Source organism: Penicillium pulvis, assembly GCF_028828015.1.
Source record: "Penicillium pulvis strain IBT 33274 chromosome Unknown contig_12_segment0_segment0, whole genome shotgun sequence".
NCBI classification, from domain to species: Eukaryota; Fungi; Ascomycota; class Eurotiomycetes; order Eurotiales; family Aspergillaceae; genus Penicillium; species Penicillium pulvis.
This window is the reverse complement of record NW_026643072.1, coordinates 1687673-1703848: the sequence shown is the minus strand read 5'-3', so window position 1 is coordinate 1703848 and position 16176 is coordinate 1687673. Positions and strand designations below refer to the sequence as shown.

Sequence of the window (16176 nt, the reverse complement as noted above, 5' to 3'; positions counted from 1 at the left end):
ATACCGGAATGAGATGAATTTTTTAGTCTATTAAACGCAGATCTTGACATGTTGCCCAAACTTTAACCCCGGCTTCACATGAGAATATAGAATCGCCGTCACCAGTTGAGATGAGTGCCAGGTTCCTGCACATGTATAATCTATGATCTATCTCGACTCTCCTGACCACTCCTCTAGAATATCCTCTGGCACATCTCTTACCAGAATATGAACATGCTCCAATGCACGTACGCTCTGCAATCCAACCCAGTTCTTAAACCACAACACATGCGCCTCGGGAGTGCTAAACCGTCCGGCCTTATCTTCGGCCAAACGTTTAACAAACCTACGCTGCACAAAATCATTGATCAGGGCCCGCGATTCACTCGTCAAATGGCCTTCCTCCGACTCCACCGGAATAGGCGTGCGCAGCCACACAACCAGATGCGAAATGCCGGCATCCATGCCGTAAGGCCAGTCATTGCGCAAAATTCGGTAATCAGAGGGGTCGGCAAATGGCAGCGGGTTGTTAAAGGTAAGAACTCCACCAGAACCCGAAGAACCCGAGCCATTCACTGCAGCTGGATCATGTGTATCTTGCGCAGGCACAGTCCCCGATAAAGTAGATGGAAGCGGCCATTTCAATCGCTGTAAACAAATGTAGTTCATCATCGAGCCATACTCCGCCTTAGTTTCCGCGCTCCAGGCTAGGTATCGGCGCAAATCGGAAGGCCTCCGCTTCAAAGCTCCGAGATCGTTCCGTGCTGATATTCCATGAGGGGTGAATCCTTGGAGAATGAGGGGATGCACTCACCGATAATGTCTTGTAGATTGTTCCAGTCGTGAGGGACGAATTCTTCGTCGCTCATGGCTAGAAGCTGGTGATCCAGCGGCGTGAGATTAAACGCAGCGACAGGCATTCTGACTCAATTCCACGGTAATAGAAGTCAGCCCGAGGCTTTTACTCTTGTGCGGGTGTATAGTGCTCCAGGAAGTAAATTCGCGGGGAAATCATTGACAAAAAGGGAGTGAAATTCCGTTGGGCGGAACCAACAACTCTTTTTCCCTTTTTTTACCTACTTCTCCTCCTCCAACTTCTCATTCTCCATTGTCAAGATGAGGTACGTTACTGATTCTATTTGACGGATCTAATTGAAATCTTCAACTTCCCTGCTCCCTTGAGTATCGCAATTTCTAACTTTACACAGTGCCTTCCTGGTCCTCCTACCCTCGGCCCTGCTGGTCGCAGGTGTCTACGCGGTCAAGCCCGAGTACATTACCTACGCCGTCGCCATTGCCGGTGTTCTGTCCAGTGCCGCCTTCTTCCTGGGTGGTAGCAGCAGTATGATCCCCCAAACCCCTGATCGCACGATCAGCTACCGAAACAACCCGCTAATTTATCTTTTCTCCAACAGAGCCGCGCAAGGTCCTGAACCCCACCGAATTCCAAGACTTCGAGCTCAAGGAGATCAACAACATCTCCCACAATGTCGCCATCTACCGCTTTGCCCTCCCCCGTCCCACCGATATCCTGGGTTTGCCTATCGGCCAGCACATCTCCCTCGCCGCCACCATTGCCGGTCAGCCCAAGGAGGTCGTCCGTTCCTACACCCCCATCTCCTCCGACAACGAGGCCGGTTACTTCGATTTGCTCGTCAAGGCCTACCCCCAGGGTAACATCTCCAAGTACCTGACCGAGCTGAAGGTCGGCCAGACCATGAAGGTCCGCGGTCCCAAGGGCGCCATGGTCTACACCCCCAACATGTGTCGCCACATTGGTATGATCTCTGGTGGTACCGGTATCACTCCCATGCTCCAGGTTATTGAGGCTATTATCCGCAACCGTCCCCGTAACGGCGGTAACGATCGTACCAAGGTTGACCTGATCTTCGCCAACGTCAACGCCGAGGACATTCTGCTTAAGGAGAAGCTTGACAAGCTGAACGCCGAGGATCCAGACTTCAACGTCTACTACGTTCTGAACACCCCTCCTGCTAACTGGATGGGTGGTGTTGGCTTCGTTACCGCTGACATGATCAAGGAGCGTCTCCCTGCTCCCGCCAGCGATGTCAAGATTCTTCTCTGTGGTCCTCCTCCCATGGTCAGCGCCATGAAGAAGGCTACCGAGTCCCTGGGTTTCACCAAGGCTCGCCCTGTGAGCAAGCTCGAGGACCAGGTCTTCTGCTTCTAAGCGCTCGCATCCGAGAGTTTTATCAAAAGTACCCATTTGGGGTTTTTGCTCAATTTTTAAAGGGTTGAACTGGGTAATAGATTCTGGGATCAGTACGTGTCTCTTAGAATGTTGGTGGGGAAGAAGTGGGTCTGGTGTATATGTGAAAGCATCTGAATATAGACGTCGACAGACGTGATGAACTGACTAGTTATGACATGTTTTATTTCGGTTATTCCCGTTGCTTCTGAAATATTAATCCCTTGAACATGCACATTTTTCTAGAGCGAATCCTTAAAATGCAATTGTAAGTTTCTACCACGGTAAAAGACCTGTTTTTACCTGTTTGACTCAGCAGTGTATCCAATGCCAACAGACTGGAGCGGCCCAAGCGTAAGTTGAGAGAACCAGTGCCCCAGCACTCAAATGAAAAATCAAGAGCAAACTACTTAAATATATCAAGGTTAAGCCTTGGAACACGAAGGTATGGAATAAAGTACGCAATGATAGAATAAATATGTATATTGAAGAATGATAATGGTATAAAGCATGAGTCGTGACAAGGGGCGAGGCAATCAACCCCGCAAGAAAAAAAGTATAAGTGAAAGTATAATGAACCCTAAGGTTTCTTCAAATCAACTTCCTTCAACTCAACCCAAGGTTCCCCCTTTCCATCCGAAATCATATTATGCGGAACCCTCTCATCCGAGCCCCTCGAACTAGCAACAGTCGTAGCCTCCTCCTTCATAGAAGAAACCGAGATAGTAGTAGTAATCAACGGCGGAGGGAAATTCGGCGACATCGGACTGGCGACAGCTGTTGAGCCGTACAGCGGAACAGAGCCATAGGCTTGATTATCCTTATATGCGTATTGCGGGCCGCTCCGGGAGTTGTTCGTTTTGATGAATCTGGATGTGAAGGGCCGGAAGAGGGGCCAGACGGGTGGGATGGACATTGTGATAAGGACGATCCATTCTTCGACTTCGCCCCAGCGGAAGAGGATGCCGACGCCATCTGATCTGTTAGTCTATGCTGGAAAGATGAGATGGGAGGGATGGATTCTTACAGGATGAATCCGTGGTGAGAATGAAACTCGCAGCCCATGTTCGGACGATGGCGGCGACGCCTGCGAAGACACCACATCCCATGAGGAAACTTAGACCCCATTTTAGCTTTCGGTCGATGCGCAGTGGGATAAGCATGTTGATGGGAACGACGGCAAGGTAGAAGTCGGATAGAGCGGCGACTGCACCGACGAAGTAGGTGTAGTATACACTTTTTCTGTGGTCACAGTTTGCCTGTCTTAGAGGATCCCATAGCGAGTCGACTGGACTGCATTGGAACCAGACTAATAAAACTTGAGGAATGTTGAGAACAATGTTCAGGACGGCAACGGCGATGAGGCTGCGGCGGATTTTGGGATCTAGAGGAGATTAGTACTTATCTCCTTCTCTACGGAGATGAAACTTACTGCTAGGCCCATTCATTTCAATTAAGAAAGCCGAGACAGCCACCTTTCCGGTGGGAATGGCGAGATTGAAGAAGAAGACCGTGATCCATGTGAATAATAGGAAGTTGTGCAATTCGCCAACTTCATTAATGACTGTAATATGGTTTCCGAGACCATGAAGGACTGATATGATGCCGAAAACCTGGGTCAGGGCTGTGAAGAACTGATTATGTTAGTGAATGCATCTCGCAGTACTTGGATGATAGACATACCCAAGCAAGGAGTGAAAATGACAAGGCTGTTGTCCCGAATTTGTTGACTCTTAAGCGCACGTAAAGACGCATAACCATAAAAATTGTAGCAATGACACCCAAAGCAATACCCAGCCGCAGGTCGCTAGGCCCTCGGCCACCATAGGCGGGGAATCTGTCTTGGATAGACATTATAAAAAGAGTGTCGTGGAATGCATGTAAAAAGCAACACCGATTTTCCGGGGGAGGGCTCGAGCATGATCCGGTGGCTTGGGCCTGGCTTTATAAAGCATACCTAAAGTCTTCGGTAGATCGGGGTTGAATGGAGACCCGAGTCGCACGATCCCATTCCAAGTAAATCCAAATAACTCAAGTGGAGCCGTGAGGGACATTCCAGGAACCGAAGGCTTGGTTGGTAAAGCGGCGGCCGATCCTGTGGAGCAACTATCGAATTCACGCCCCGTTGTGTGCCGCGATTGGCTCCACCCAGTTCAACGACCCAATTTCGCAAGCCACAATCCAGAGCCATTGACAGATGTCAAATAGATAAAAATTTTGATGATGCTTCTGCCCAACTGAGGTCCACCCGCAGCTGTGGGCCAAATCCTTCTTGTGATTCATCACAATATTAGTTTCCACTCGGCGACGGGTTTTGTAAGCTGAATATGCAGGCTTTCCAGGCTTGCAGGGATTCAATCCACCTCCTTCTTCCGGTAGGTCGCTCTTCGTGCGATATTCCGTATTCGGAGATGGATTGGCCAACCTCGTCCCATGGACGTGTGGGGTCAATGCATCGGCGAATTTGTGTTCCCCTGAATTATGCATCGGAAGAATGGCTAGGGTTTCTCATAGATTTGCATTTATTTCCCCGTCCAAGGTATCCCTACTCGGTTGCGCGTTCTCATTCTTTTGTTTGCTTTTTGGTGTTGAAATTGACCGATTGGCTACAGGAACGTGTTTGCTTTTCCGAAGGTTTCATAGATGCTCAAATTTCATCAAAGGCTTCAATAGTTCACCGGGCAATAGCAATAAACCTGAAATACATGTTTATTTTCTATTATTCATACTGAAAGACTAAACCGCAACTATTGAATTCTCATCCAGGGACACAAGAATCAGATCAAAGTCAGTGCGAGTCACTTTCACACTGCCTCCACTTTCAGCGCTTAAAAGGCAGCGATCGCCCGCTAAATTGGCTGTCGGGATGCCCTTACCGCACAGTAACTGATCTTGCTGGAATCCACTTGAATTCAAAAATTCAACTACGAGATTTCATTGAAACGTGTAGAAATGGGCGAGGCTGTTTAAACGTGTGTATTGTTGCGCGGTTTGAGCCAAACTTGAATTTTAGCTTTGGGTGGTATCTATGGAGTACATTAGTATTGAAGTGGCAGACCGTGCCCGTACATGATACAATCAGCAACAATTAAATCGCACTAGTAAGAACGGTGACCTGAAGTGTTTCCGAGGTAATCCACCGATTCTTGAACAGGAATCTTCCGGATTTCCAGTCTTTGCCCCATTCGAGTTCGCCGATCTACAACGTCGATGTGGACCTCAACTTTGCTTGAACCCACCATAATCCCCAAGATGGACTCATAAACGGCTTTGAACACCCCATATGTCCTCCACAAAGATTAACCAACATGAAACAGGCCTTGTACCCAGAAGTCCACCCTGTAGTCTGAGTAGTAGATACCCTTGGACCGGTGGGCCAGCCTCCCTCCGCGGTCGATGGCCGAACAGTTCCAACATGTCCGAAGAGTCTGGTGCGGATCTCGATGCACATATGGACGCAGTGCAGCTCAGGACACCCAAAAGTTTGAACGCGTGCACACGCATTGAGAATCGGCACCGGGCTCCTTGTAACCTACTGGATCCATTCGACTACCGACCCGGGGTGACAAGTGTTCACCTTGTATATATGATGGTGCTTATGTGGCCTCTCTTGGCTTGAAGCATAGTATATGGATCCAGGTCATGTTGTTAAAGCTCATGTCAGTAATACTCAAAACCCATGTATTGCCGTCACGTTCGCCCAGATAGAGTACTGATCGCCGCTCACTTACAATATGACAAAATCGCTAGCCATGGAACTATAAACGAGGCTCTGTGATGTTGGTAGGAGAACCGAGACTCATCTTTGTAAATGACCTATTGGAATTCATGTATCAGTCACGTATACAACGTACAGGAGCAAAAAAGATATGAACCGTGGATACATATGATTATCAATAAAATTGAATACCCGCTATTCTTGCTCCTACGCACATGAATCAACCAGTGGCAAGTACCTCTTGAATTGAACCAGTGAGAAATGTGACCGGGATTGCTTCCGGATCAATCTGCCGATTCCTGCACCTACAGGTATCCTCTGGATTGCTCAAATTATTGCCAAAGTCATGCTCCATGCGATCCATTTGAACGTGGACATGGAACTTAACTCTGCTTGAACCAACAAAATTCCCTAGCAGAGACTCACAGACAAACTTTTATGCCACATATTTGACTCCTCATCACCACCCCGGAATACCAATGCATCCAGGCTTCTCGATTGGTTCAAAGGCCTTCCCTGAGTATTCACCGCTCTTGCCTTTTGAGTGGAGTTAGAGAGCGTCGTGGAGGGCAAAAGAAGATCAGTCGGAGGCGAACCTCTTTCAAAACAGGCATGTGTTCTTGCAAGTTTCGACGCTGTTGTATCGATACATCGAGGAATGGCAGCTCTGGCGCGATATGCAGTGGCATTGCTGGGCGGAATTGTTGATTTGCGAGTTGGAAAGTGAATCCGCCCTGAGGGTCTTGCTGGATTGCAATGCGATAGCAGAGGGAAAGATACTGAAGCGTGTCTCGGTTCAGAATGGATGGACTCCATTGAGGACACATCAAAATCGCCATTTCAACAGTGCTGCAAATCCGTAAGCTTGAGAATTCATCAGAGATCGGCTTTCGAAGTTGGTGTGCCCAAGTACCCAGTGCTCTCAGTTTAGACGAATTGGAGGCTAGGCTTTAGATATATATTTAAAAGCAAGGAATGAATCTTGAAAGAAATGCATGCAGGCCGCCATGCTCAAAGAATCTATTGCATTGAAAGGGTCAGACTGGTAGTTGCAGGAAAAGGAAAATCAAATTATGCAAAGACGTAGGTATATTGATGTGCAAGAATGGGGGCATAAGAGACGGAAACAACATCGGAATAACACTTGGAAGCACACGAGAATCACGAAAGCCAGGATGCCCTCGACTTCGGGTTCATGAGAGTTCTCAGGTTTTTACTAACGACGACTTGCGAGGACATATGTACGATTTTACAGTGAAGTAACATCAAGAGTTTCAACCAAAAACACACCTAACATCCCAGTAGAACATTCGCACGTGACGTATACGACCCTAATGCCGGTCGAGTCATACTTGGTTAGAACGACTTCAAAACGGAGACTTATTCCCTTTACTTGCGGAAAATCCGAATTAATGTAAATTGAAGCAATGATTCGTAGTTTCAAGAAACCCGTGGTGCTGATTTCCCGAGCTTGCACATTATGTAGTGGGCTGGCGGATCATAGCGATGTATACCGGTCTTTAAATTACGCTTAATTTTACGCTTATTTCAACAGCCTCATGAGCACAAATGTTCTCACGATTAAAGCCCGCTATGGAATAGCCCAATATCAAGGAACAATTACATTCAGTCCAAGGCGTCATTGAGATGAACAGAATCGATTCTGACATTCTTTCATGCCGGTTCTAGTGTGCTCATCCGCTTCACCTAAAATGTTCTCACATTGTATAACGCATATCTTCAAATTCATAGAGCGTCTTCTCTTAACTTCATCGCGAACCCGAAAAACACTCATTCCATTTGCGCAAGGTAAGCATCCCCTTTCCCCACCGAATCTCTCTAGATGAGGTTATTTTGCTCAGTCTACGTGTTCTAATCGCTTCCCTCATATGATCCCATCAATCAGAATCCTGCTCAATGGATTCCCCGAATGTGTTCAGTTTCACCTCAGCTGGGGCCGAGCCTCACTTCCTAACTGGGTACACCATCGTCGGGATGATGTTTCCCCCAAGACCAACAACCCCTGACAACATCGAGTCCATGGACTCGGCCATGACATCTCCTCCAGAGTCTGCTGGCAACATGGTGTCCTCTGATAATATGGTCTCATCTGACGACATTGAGTCTGTCTCGCCAACCGAGGTCCCAGACAACTCAGTCTTGGTCGCCGTCCCTATCAACGCTTGGGAGTTCAATGCTATGCGCCTCGCAAATGATCCCACTTTCCTTGCACGCCAGTGGTTTTCCGACATTGAAGTGGGCCCTTCGCAGCTTTTCTGGCGCGACATGTTCCAACTCGTTGCCCATCATCATCGCCACGGTCCCATGGTTGTTTGCGAGACTGCAAAGCAGTATGCCGCCTTCGAGCTGGGTAGATGCGAGGCCTCCATGTCTTTCACCTGGGAATTGCCCGTTGGTTACCAGTTTTCCTAGATGCAGCCTTCTGTGCCTATGTGTCAGTTTGTTCCCTGTCTTCTTTCTTTGCCTTTTCGTTATGTGGAAGAGACATGAAGCTTCGGGTTGACTGGGGCTCATGTTGATGGAGATGGATTGAGAAGGTGTGCCGGCCAAGATGTGAGATTGAATTGGGGAGTTTATGATTATCAGTGGGAGCCCCGCAGAGCCGCAGCCTTTCGAGTTAGTGAACAGACCAGATGATTCATATTATGATACAACTTGCATTTCAAATGTCTCATGTTTTGGAGAGCTCTATTGACGAACTACTACTGCGTATCGCAAAGCTGAGAAGCCAGAGACCTCCCGGGGTTCGGGAAATTAGTCCTCCGTTAGGGAGCTACGATTCATAGATCAAACTCCAGTTGAGTGAAGGTTCCAAGGCTCAGACCATTGCCAGCCCTCAACAATTCTCACATTAGACATTCTAGCTAATGTTGTCCGAATATCCCCAGAGAAATCCTAGGTATCAAATCCGCTCGTTGATTGACAGGGCGCTAGTGCTTTGGTAATTTCGCTTTGAGGTACGTCTCAATGCACTTCAATCATTTCTTCAATCATCTTGAGGAAATTCCGACGATACTCGCTTGCCGTCGTCGTGATAGACATAGGGCCTTGGCGGCCAACAACATTAAAAGTCTGTACCACCCCAGACATTGCCTGAGCCTGAAGTTTGTGCCGACCCCAGAAAAAGTCCAATAGAACCGCACGATATTTCCATTTGCCATCAGCGGACGGCATTCCGACTCTCCAGGGGCTCTGTCGTCCTAAAACAGCAGGACTTGAAGATGCAGGGACCCGCACAAGAAACAGAGAGTAGTCAACAGCGTTGGCGTCTTGTAAAAACTTCGTATCGGCTTTGACAGATTCCCAGAAAGTGACATAGTCTTTACGCCAGAGATGTACTTTATCATTGAATGTATCTGCAAGTCTGCTCAAGGTATCTTCGCTGACGAGTGACTCAGGCAGTAGATCACGCTCAGGGTAGAAATAGTCGATTGGCTTAAGGTCGTATGTCTCCCATTTCTGACCATTGGGGTCATCGGCTTGACCGCAAAGTATGTTTTCCATGACGATATGATGTGCAGGCGTGCAACCGCAAATAGTTCCTAGAGTCTTATATGGAGCGACTATGTAGTCGGTAATCCATACAATTGTCGAGTCGGGATTCTCCCCCATATATGTGTAATATGGCTCGAGCAGATCTGCTTCGAAAAAAGAGTATTCAAATCGTCGAGGGATGCTTTTTATGACGAAGCATCCGTCGAGAGTACTGAAAAATGACTGTCATAGGTTAGCTTTTGACCCTATTTTCAGGACTGGTAATTGCGCACTGAACCCGAGTATCCTAAATCGCCTATAGCTTTCAGGGCTTTCTGGCCGCTGGAGGTGCGAAAGCTTGCTTGGTACTCATCTTCGTTGAATGACCAGACTTCTCGTCGTAGCTTCCTGAACAGCTCGCTCTCGAATCGAACGAGCTTGATTCGGCGCACGGTAAAGAATGCTATGAATCGACCCCATGCTGTCTTTTTAAATCTATCTGGGTCGCGAAGCAAGCCCGCCTGAATGGATTTGGTCAAGGCTTTTTCTCGGCGGCTAGAACCCATGTTTGTGGATGTGAGGTTATTTGGACATGATAGATCATACCACAACAGAATAAAAACATGAATGCTTTCTAATCTTGCTTTTGGTCACATCTAAATTGGTCAAATTATTGGTGACGTCAGATGCTCTCTCATCGCGTGGTGATTGGTGGATCCAACACTATACATTTAACATTTAGTAACCAGATACAATGCGGGGAAATGATTATGACTTTCCTATATACGAAATGCTACCTCCAAGGAAGCCATCTTAATCATATATATTCTATAAATAGGCAATGGTTTCGATTATAGGATTATTCAGAGCAGGCCATGGCCTTAGTTGATTCAACTACGACCCACTCAAGATCTACTGGGAAGTATATGGCATGTGGCACGCCGAACAGAGATAAATAATGGCCAGACATTACTAACTACCAGTATGCTCAATGAACTATCTTATCAGATCAATGGACTAGACAAGTATTTTCACCTAGTTTTGCAGGCACCGGGTACCCCGCGATGCGATAGATCACACGTGACTCACCGCCCTGGCATCGAGACTGAGTCACAGCAAAAAAAATTAAGCAGAAAAGAATTGCTGTGTCGCTCCGAGAAATCCCCCTCTTTATGGGTCGCAGTTTGTTAAGCGGGGCTCGGCGAATCTCAGGTCTTTTTTCCCTCCCTCGTTCCTACCTTCAATCGCGGTTACCTCCCACCCTTACTTTGATATCCCCTTCCGCTCGCGCATTGCAATTCCCTGCGCGACTTACGTCCTCTTTCGCAACAATGGCGTCCGACCTCCCCGCCTCCGTTGAGGCTCTTACCCTCCAATCTACAACTACTACATCCGACTACCCGGGATGTTTCCCTTCTTTGAACCCTATGGATATCTACCGCGAGCACATTGCGACCGAGCTGAGCAAGGGCACTGGCATCGATGCCGAGCTGATCTATACCCGTCTTGCGTGGACCAACACTCTCGACAAGGGTGATTTGGCCCTGCCGGTACGTGAATTTATGGAATCTATATCGGAACAAGGATTACTGAGATCCATACTAAACTTTTTGCTCGAATAGGTTGCTGCTCTCCGTATCAAGAAGAAGCCCCAAGAGCTTGCCGAGGAGCTGGCCTCAAAATTCCCCGCATCTGATCTCGTCCACCCTCCCACCGCTTGTGGTCCTCACCTGCAGTTCTTCTGCAAGCCCCAGCCTTTGGCAAACACTGTTCTCGGTCGTGTCCTCAATGAGAAGGCCGCCTATGGTACAAACGGAAACGCTGGTCTGAAGGACCCCAAGGACCCCTCCAAGGGCCAGAAGAAGATCATTGTTGAATTCTCTTCGCCCAACATTGCAAAGCCTTTCCACGCTGGTCACCTGCGTAGTACCATCATTGGTGGTTTCCTTGCCAACCTTCACACTGTCCTGGGATGGGATGTGATCAAGATGAACTACCTTGGTGACTGGGGTAAGCAGTACGGTCTGCTGGCCAATGGATTCAAGTACTTCGGTAACGAGGAGGCATTGCAGAAGGACCCCATTAACCACCTGTTTGACGTCTACGTTAAGGTGAACGGCCTTGTCGCCGAGCATGACAAGCCTATCAAGGAGCTCAAGGAGGAGATCAAGGCCAAGAAGGAGAAGAACGAGGATGTCTCCGCTCAAGAGGCTGAGCTTGCCAAGCTGGTTGAGGTCAGTGAGGATGAGAAGGCTCGTCGCTACTTCAAGAGCATGGAGGATGGTGACCCTGAGGCATTGGCTCTCTGGCGCCGCTTCCGTGACTTGAGTATCGCCAAGTACAAGCAGACCTATGCCCGTCTCAACATTGACTTCGATGTCTACTCCGGTGAATCTCAGGTTAAGAGCGAGAGCATGACCAAGGCCTACAAGGCCATGGAGCAGGCTGGCGTGGCCGAGGAGTCTGAGGGTGCTATCATTGCCGACTTCACAAAGCACGGTGCCAAGAAGCTCGGAAAGGCCATTATTGTTCGCAAGGATGGTACTCCCCTTTACCTGACCCGTGACATCGGTGCCATCATTGAGCGTGACGAGGCCTACCACTTCGATAAGATGATCTATGTTGTCGCTGCCCAGCAGGATCTCCACCTTGCTCAGCTGTTCAAGGTTACCGAGCTGATGGGTCGTAAGGACCTTTCTGACCGTTGCGAGCACATCAACTTCGGTATGGTCCACGGTATGAGTACCCGCAAGGGTACCGTGAAGTTCTTGGATGACATCCTGCGGGATGTTGGTGATAAGATGCACGAGGTGATGAAGAAGAACGAGGTCAAGTATGCGCAGGTTGAGAACCCCGAGAAGGTCGCCGATACTCTTGGTATCACCGCCGTCATGGTCCAGGATATGACTGGCAAGCGGTAAGTAATTCATCGTCTTATTCCTTTGTTAAACTTACTGACAAAAACCTTTAGTATCAACGGCTACACCTTCAACTTGGAGGCCATGACCTCCTTCGAGGGTGACACCGGTCCTTACCTGCAGTACGCCCACGCTCGTCTCTGCTCCATGACCCGCAAGTCCGAGTTGAACGTGGATGAGTTGCCGTCGGCCAACTTCGATCTCCTAACTGAGCCCCATGCCATTGACCTTATCCGTCTGCTCGCATCTTGGCCCGATGTTCTTATCAACACCTCCAAGACCCTGGAGCCCATTACTGTTCTGGCTTACCTCTTCCGCATGACCCATATGCTGAGTTCCAGTTACGATGTTCTCAAGGTTATTGGTAGCGAGCCCGAGGTTAAGAAGGCCCGTATGGCTCTCTATGCCGCCGCTCGCCAGGTCCTGCATAACGGTATGCGGGTTCTCGGCCTCAACCCTGTTGAACGGTATGTTTGCCCCACTCATGTGACCAACTCGTCTTCCATGCTAACAAATTCCGCAGGATGTAAACTCTTACTTCTTCCAATCCTAGTCTTTCAAGATCATCTTAGCTCTATATTTCATATTTATTCGGATGCATTCGGCGCTCAGAGCTGGAAAATAAAATTCACGGCTGTTTTTCACATTCATTTCTTCCTAATGGCTGTTTGTATTTGTAGCGACTAACGGCATGTCTTGGCAAAGCCCGACGGGGAAACAAAGCGATTGTGCCAGCCCATCATAAAAAGCAAATAAGCTGATTATTCAAGCCCCCGAGGCCCAAGCGCAAGCTGTCAGGCGCGTATCCCATCAACCACGACTATATAATTTCCTTCTGACAAGCCCTTAATTCTCACGAAAGAGCCATTGACCTTTATACGAGATCTAGATCCCAAAATCAGTAAGCACGGCTTGAATAAGCCAATCTCCAAATCTAAACGGCGACCACGGGCTCCACATAGCTTACATCAGCCATGATAGTCCCATGTTGAAGCGGGCCGGCCCCCGACGCCACGCCCCATCTACACTACAACCGAACCCGATCGGCGACCATGAGGGGACCAGCTGAAAACAAGAAAAACTCAAACATTCCTTTCCCAATACTAGTACTCATGCTTTATTAAGCCCGGCCCTGGCAAGGACTGGTCCCCGCAGACTGCGGGCAAGGGCTCCACCAGATCATTCTAAAATCTATATAATCCCCGCCCGACCTGGGGGCTGTAAACTATGTGGAAGAATTCAGGTACTTTTATCCTGTTCTTGTTATTGTCTACCCTGGCGATCTGTGCAAATATCGGTCGCGACTGAACAAAAAGAGCCGCTGGACAGCAGACATGGATAGCGATGCTCCGGATTCCAATGCGGGCTCTCCGGACCTAGACCTGGAGCGCAATGAGGCCCGCGGCTTCTTGATGAATGGGTCTGTGTCGCAGTTCTCGTGGAGTGGACTCAATGTTACTGTAAAGGATCGCCAGACGAAGCAACCGCGTGATCTGATTCATGATATTAGTGGTGATGTGCGACAGGGTATGTGTATTGCTGTGCTTTGATTGGCAATGCTAATTTTCTGGGTTCGTGTACAGGAGAGCTGGTAGCTTTGATGGGTCCTTCGGGGTGTGGAAAGACAACATTGCTGAACGTGCTGGCTCGGAGGCCTGCTACTTCCGGTGCGAAAGTGACTGGGGAGACCTATGTCAATGGAGCCACGGTTGAGTCGAGTGCGTTTGGTCGCATGACTTCGTATGTTGAGCAGGAGGATGCGTTGATCGGGTCGATGACTGTGCGTGAGACGTTGAAGTTTGCGGCCGATTTGTCGTTGCCTAGGTATGGGTGCTTGGACTTCTGGGTTATTAGATTGTACTGACCTTTGGAAGCTCGGTGTCAAAGCGCCAACGGATGGAACGAATTCGGACTCTCCTCGAGGCGTTTGGCATCCAGAAGCAGGCAGACTCGCTGATTGGAACTCCGATTAGGAAGGGGATTAGTGGTGGTCAGAAGCGGCGTGTTAGCGTGGCGAGCCAGCTGATCACCTGTCCTAAAATTTTGTTTCTGGATGAACCGACCAGCGGCTTGGACTCGACTGCGAGTTACGAGGTTATTTCATATGTAAAGGAGCTGGCGAGGGAAAGCAATGTGAGTTAGCCTTCGTTACATTGTACTTTTTACTAACAATGTAGATCATCATCATCGCTAGTATCCACCAGCCTTCGACGACAACGTTCCAGCTATTCGATAAGCTACTTCTCCTTTCGGGCGGACGCACATGTTTCTTCGGTCCCGTTTTGAATATCGGCGATTACTTCCGAGACATTGGCCATCCTATCCCGGGCAATACCAACCCGGCGGAGTTCCTTCTTGACATCGTGAGCTCGGACTTCAGTGCTTTGACTGATGATGCGGATGTTCGAGTACAGCAGATTCAGTCTGCTTGGAAGGAGTCTTCTGAGATACAGGCTGTGACTCAGAAGATATCTGAGAGGTCTCATATGGAGGAGAAGGGCCTGGCAGTTGGCGGGGATGATCTGGCTCGGGCGGGAGTTTTCAAGATCATCATGACACTGCTCCATCGGTCATTCATCAAGAGTTACCGGGATGTGGTTGCCTATGGAATCCGTATTGTGATGTATCTTGGTGCGTATATCTGCTGCCTGATTAGAGACATTGACTAACTGGAGTAGGTCTTGCGATCATGATGGGAACGGTGTGGTTACGCTTACATCCATCTCAGGATTATATCCAGCCTTTCATCAATGCAATCGTAGGTTCCCTGGATGGTTTTCAGACAATCAAGTGAACAAAGTGCTGACAATTGTAGTTCTTCGGATCGGCTTTCATGTCTTTCATGGCTGTGGCATATGTCCCAGCCTTCCTCGAAGACCGAGCAAATTTCGCCAAAGAACGAGCCAACGGACTATATGGCGCAACGCCATTCATGATCTCGAACTTCCTCATCGGACTACCCTTCTTGTGTATGTGTTTCTGCCGATGAACCGTGATCCAGCTAACAAGATCCAGTCCTGATCGCAATCCTCTTCTCGATTATATCATACTGGCTCTCCAACTTCCAACCCACGGCCGTGGCCTTCTTCACCTGGGTGATGTGGCTGTTCCTCGATCTTCTCGCCGCCGAGTCCTTGGTTGTATTTGTCAGTGCGATCTTCCCAAATTTCGTCATTGCTCTCGCGCTAGTTGCTTTCGCAAATGGGCTCTGGATGAGTGTGGGCGGGTTCTTGGTAACACCGACGATCCTCAATCCTTTCTGGAAATATGTGTTCCACTACATCGACTATCAGGTGAGAGGCCGACCTATTGAAGGATATTATCGTTAGCGCTAACTTTATCAGGCTTATGTGTTTCAGGGAATGATGGTGAATGAGTTTTCCGAGAGGATTTACTCGTGCGGTGATGGGTGCCAGTGTCTGTATGATACGGACTTGGCGTCGCAGTGCCAGATTCGTGGGAGTGCTGTTTTGGAGACTTATGGGTATGCCACTGGCCGCACAGGAAAATGGGTTGGCATTCTTATTGGTATCATTGCTGTATATAGACTGTTTGGCTGGATTGCTTTGCAAGTGCGTAAGAATTAAGGCTGCCCATGGCAGGGGCAAGGAGGACCAGTACATAGGGCTACTTTCTTTTGATTGGATAAAGTTTGATTGTAACAAGACTATGTATTTCTACAGCTTTCGGAGTGCAAGAACAGCCCATCTTCAGTGTCAGCAGGACCGAGATACGAATTGACCAAACCTCGAAGCGAACACGCTGTACAACGCGAGGCACCACCAGCGTTCCCCTCGGACCAACGACTATCTCTGTACCACATGCACCGCCCAAATTCTCAACAAATCTCCAATTGC

The 16176-nt window shown here is 48.6% G+C and overlaps 8 protein-coding genes across 8 annotated transcripts; 4 read left to right on the top strand and 4 right to left on the bottom strand.

The window, feature by feature from the left end:
- Positions 1-147: 147 nt before the first annotated feature.
- On the bottom strand, positions 148-907 carry N7503_001839 (GIG1 family protein; the record flags this gene model as incomplete). The annotated part of the gene is made up of 2 exons (XM_057061386.1): positions 794-907; positions 148-743 (listed from the first exon to the last, which is right to left on the bottom strand). Exons 1-2 carry the CDS (start codon positions 897-899, stop codon positions 148-150), a joined length of 702 nt encoding a protein of 233 aa, XP_056925348.1. The 5' UTR covers positions 900-907.
- Positions 908-1095: 188 nt separating this feature from the next.
- Positions 1096-2170, top strand: N7503_001838 (cytochrome b5 reductase family protein; the record flags this gene model as incomplete). Its single annotated transcript, XM_057061385.1, has 3 exons — positions 1096-1100; positions 1188-1321; positions 1395-2170. 3 exons carry the CDS (start codon positions 1096-1098, stop codon positions 2168-2170), a joined length of 915 nt encoding a protein of 304 aa, XP_056925347.1.
- A 598-nt stretch (positions 2171-2768) lies between these two features.
- N7503_001837 (uncharacterized protein) lies at positions 2769-4042 on the bottom strand (the record flags this gene model as incomplete). Its single annotated transcript, XM_057061384.1, has 4 exons — positions 2769-3163; positions 3216-3572; positions 3621-3822; positions 3872-4042. 4 exons carry the CDS (start codon positions 4040-4042, stop codon positions 2769-2771), a joined length of 1125 nt encoding a protein of 374 aa, XP_056925346.1.
- A 2388-nt stretch (positions 4043-6430) lies between these two features.
- On the bottom strand, positions 6431-6745 carry N7503_001836 (uncharacterized protein; the record flags this gene model as incomplete). The annotated part of the gene is made up of 1 exon (XM_057061383.1): positions 6431-6745. One exon carries the CDS (start codon positions 6743-6745, stop codon positions 6431-6433), a length of 315 nt encoding a protein of 104 aa, XP_056925345.1.
- A 1078-nt stretch (positions 6746-7823) lies between these two features.
- On the top strand, positions 7824-8339 carry N7503_001835 (uncharacterized protein; the record flags this gene model as incomplete). The annotated part of the gene is made up of 1 exon (XM_057061382.1): positions 7824-8339. One exon carries the CDS (start codon positions 7824-7826, stop codon positions 8337-8339), a length of 516 nt encoding a protein of 171 aa, XP_056925344.1.
- Positions 8340-8891: 552 nt separating this feature from the next.
- Positions 8892-9967, bottom strand: N7503_001834 (phosphatidylinositol phosphate kinase family protein; the record flags this gene model as incomplete). Its single annotated transcript, XM_057061381.1, has 2 exons — positions 8892-9644; positions 9695-9967. 2 exons carry the CDS (start codon positions 9965-9967, stop codon positions 8892-8894), a joined length of 1026 nt encoding a protein of 341 aa, XP_056925343.1.
- Positions 9968-10554: 587 nt separating this feature from the next.
- Positions 10555-12969, top strand: N7503_001833 (arginine--tRNA ligase). Its single transcript, XM_057061380.1, has 4 exons — positions 10555-10951; positions 11024-12318; positions 12373-12786; positions 12843-12969. Exons 1-4 carry the CDS (start codon positions 10574-10576, stop codon positions 12847-12849), a joined length of 2094 nt encoding a protein of 697 aa, XP_056925342.1. The 5' UTR covers positions 10555-10573; the 3' UTR covers positions 12850-12969.
- A 684-nt stretch (positions 12970-13653) lies between these two features.
- N7503_001832 (putative ABC transporter) lies at positions 13654-15946 on the top strand (the record flags this gene model as incomplete). The annotated part of the gene is made up of 8 exons (XM_057061379.1): positions 13654-13846; positions 13903-14143; positions 14194-14452; positions 14497-14950; positions 14998-15077; positions 15135-15288; positions 15335-15612; positions 15664-15946. 8 exons carry the CDS (start codon positions 13654-13656, stop codon positions 15904-15906), a joined length of 1902 nt encoding a protein of 633 aa, XP_056925341.1. The 3' UTR covers positions 15907-15946.
- Between the last annotated feature and the right edge of the window lie 230 nt (positions 15947-16176).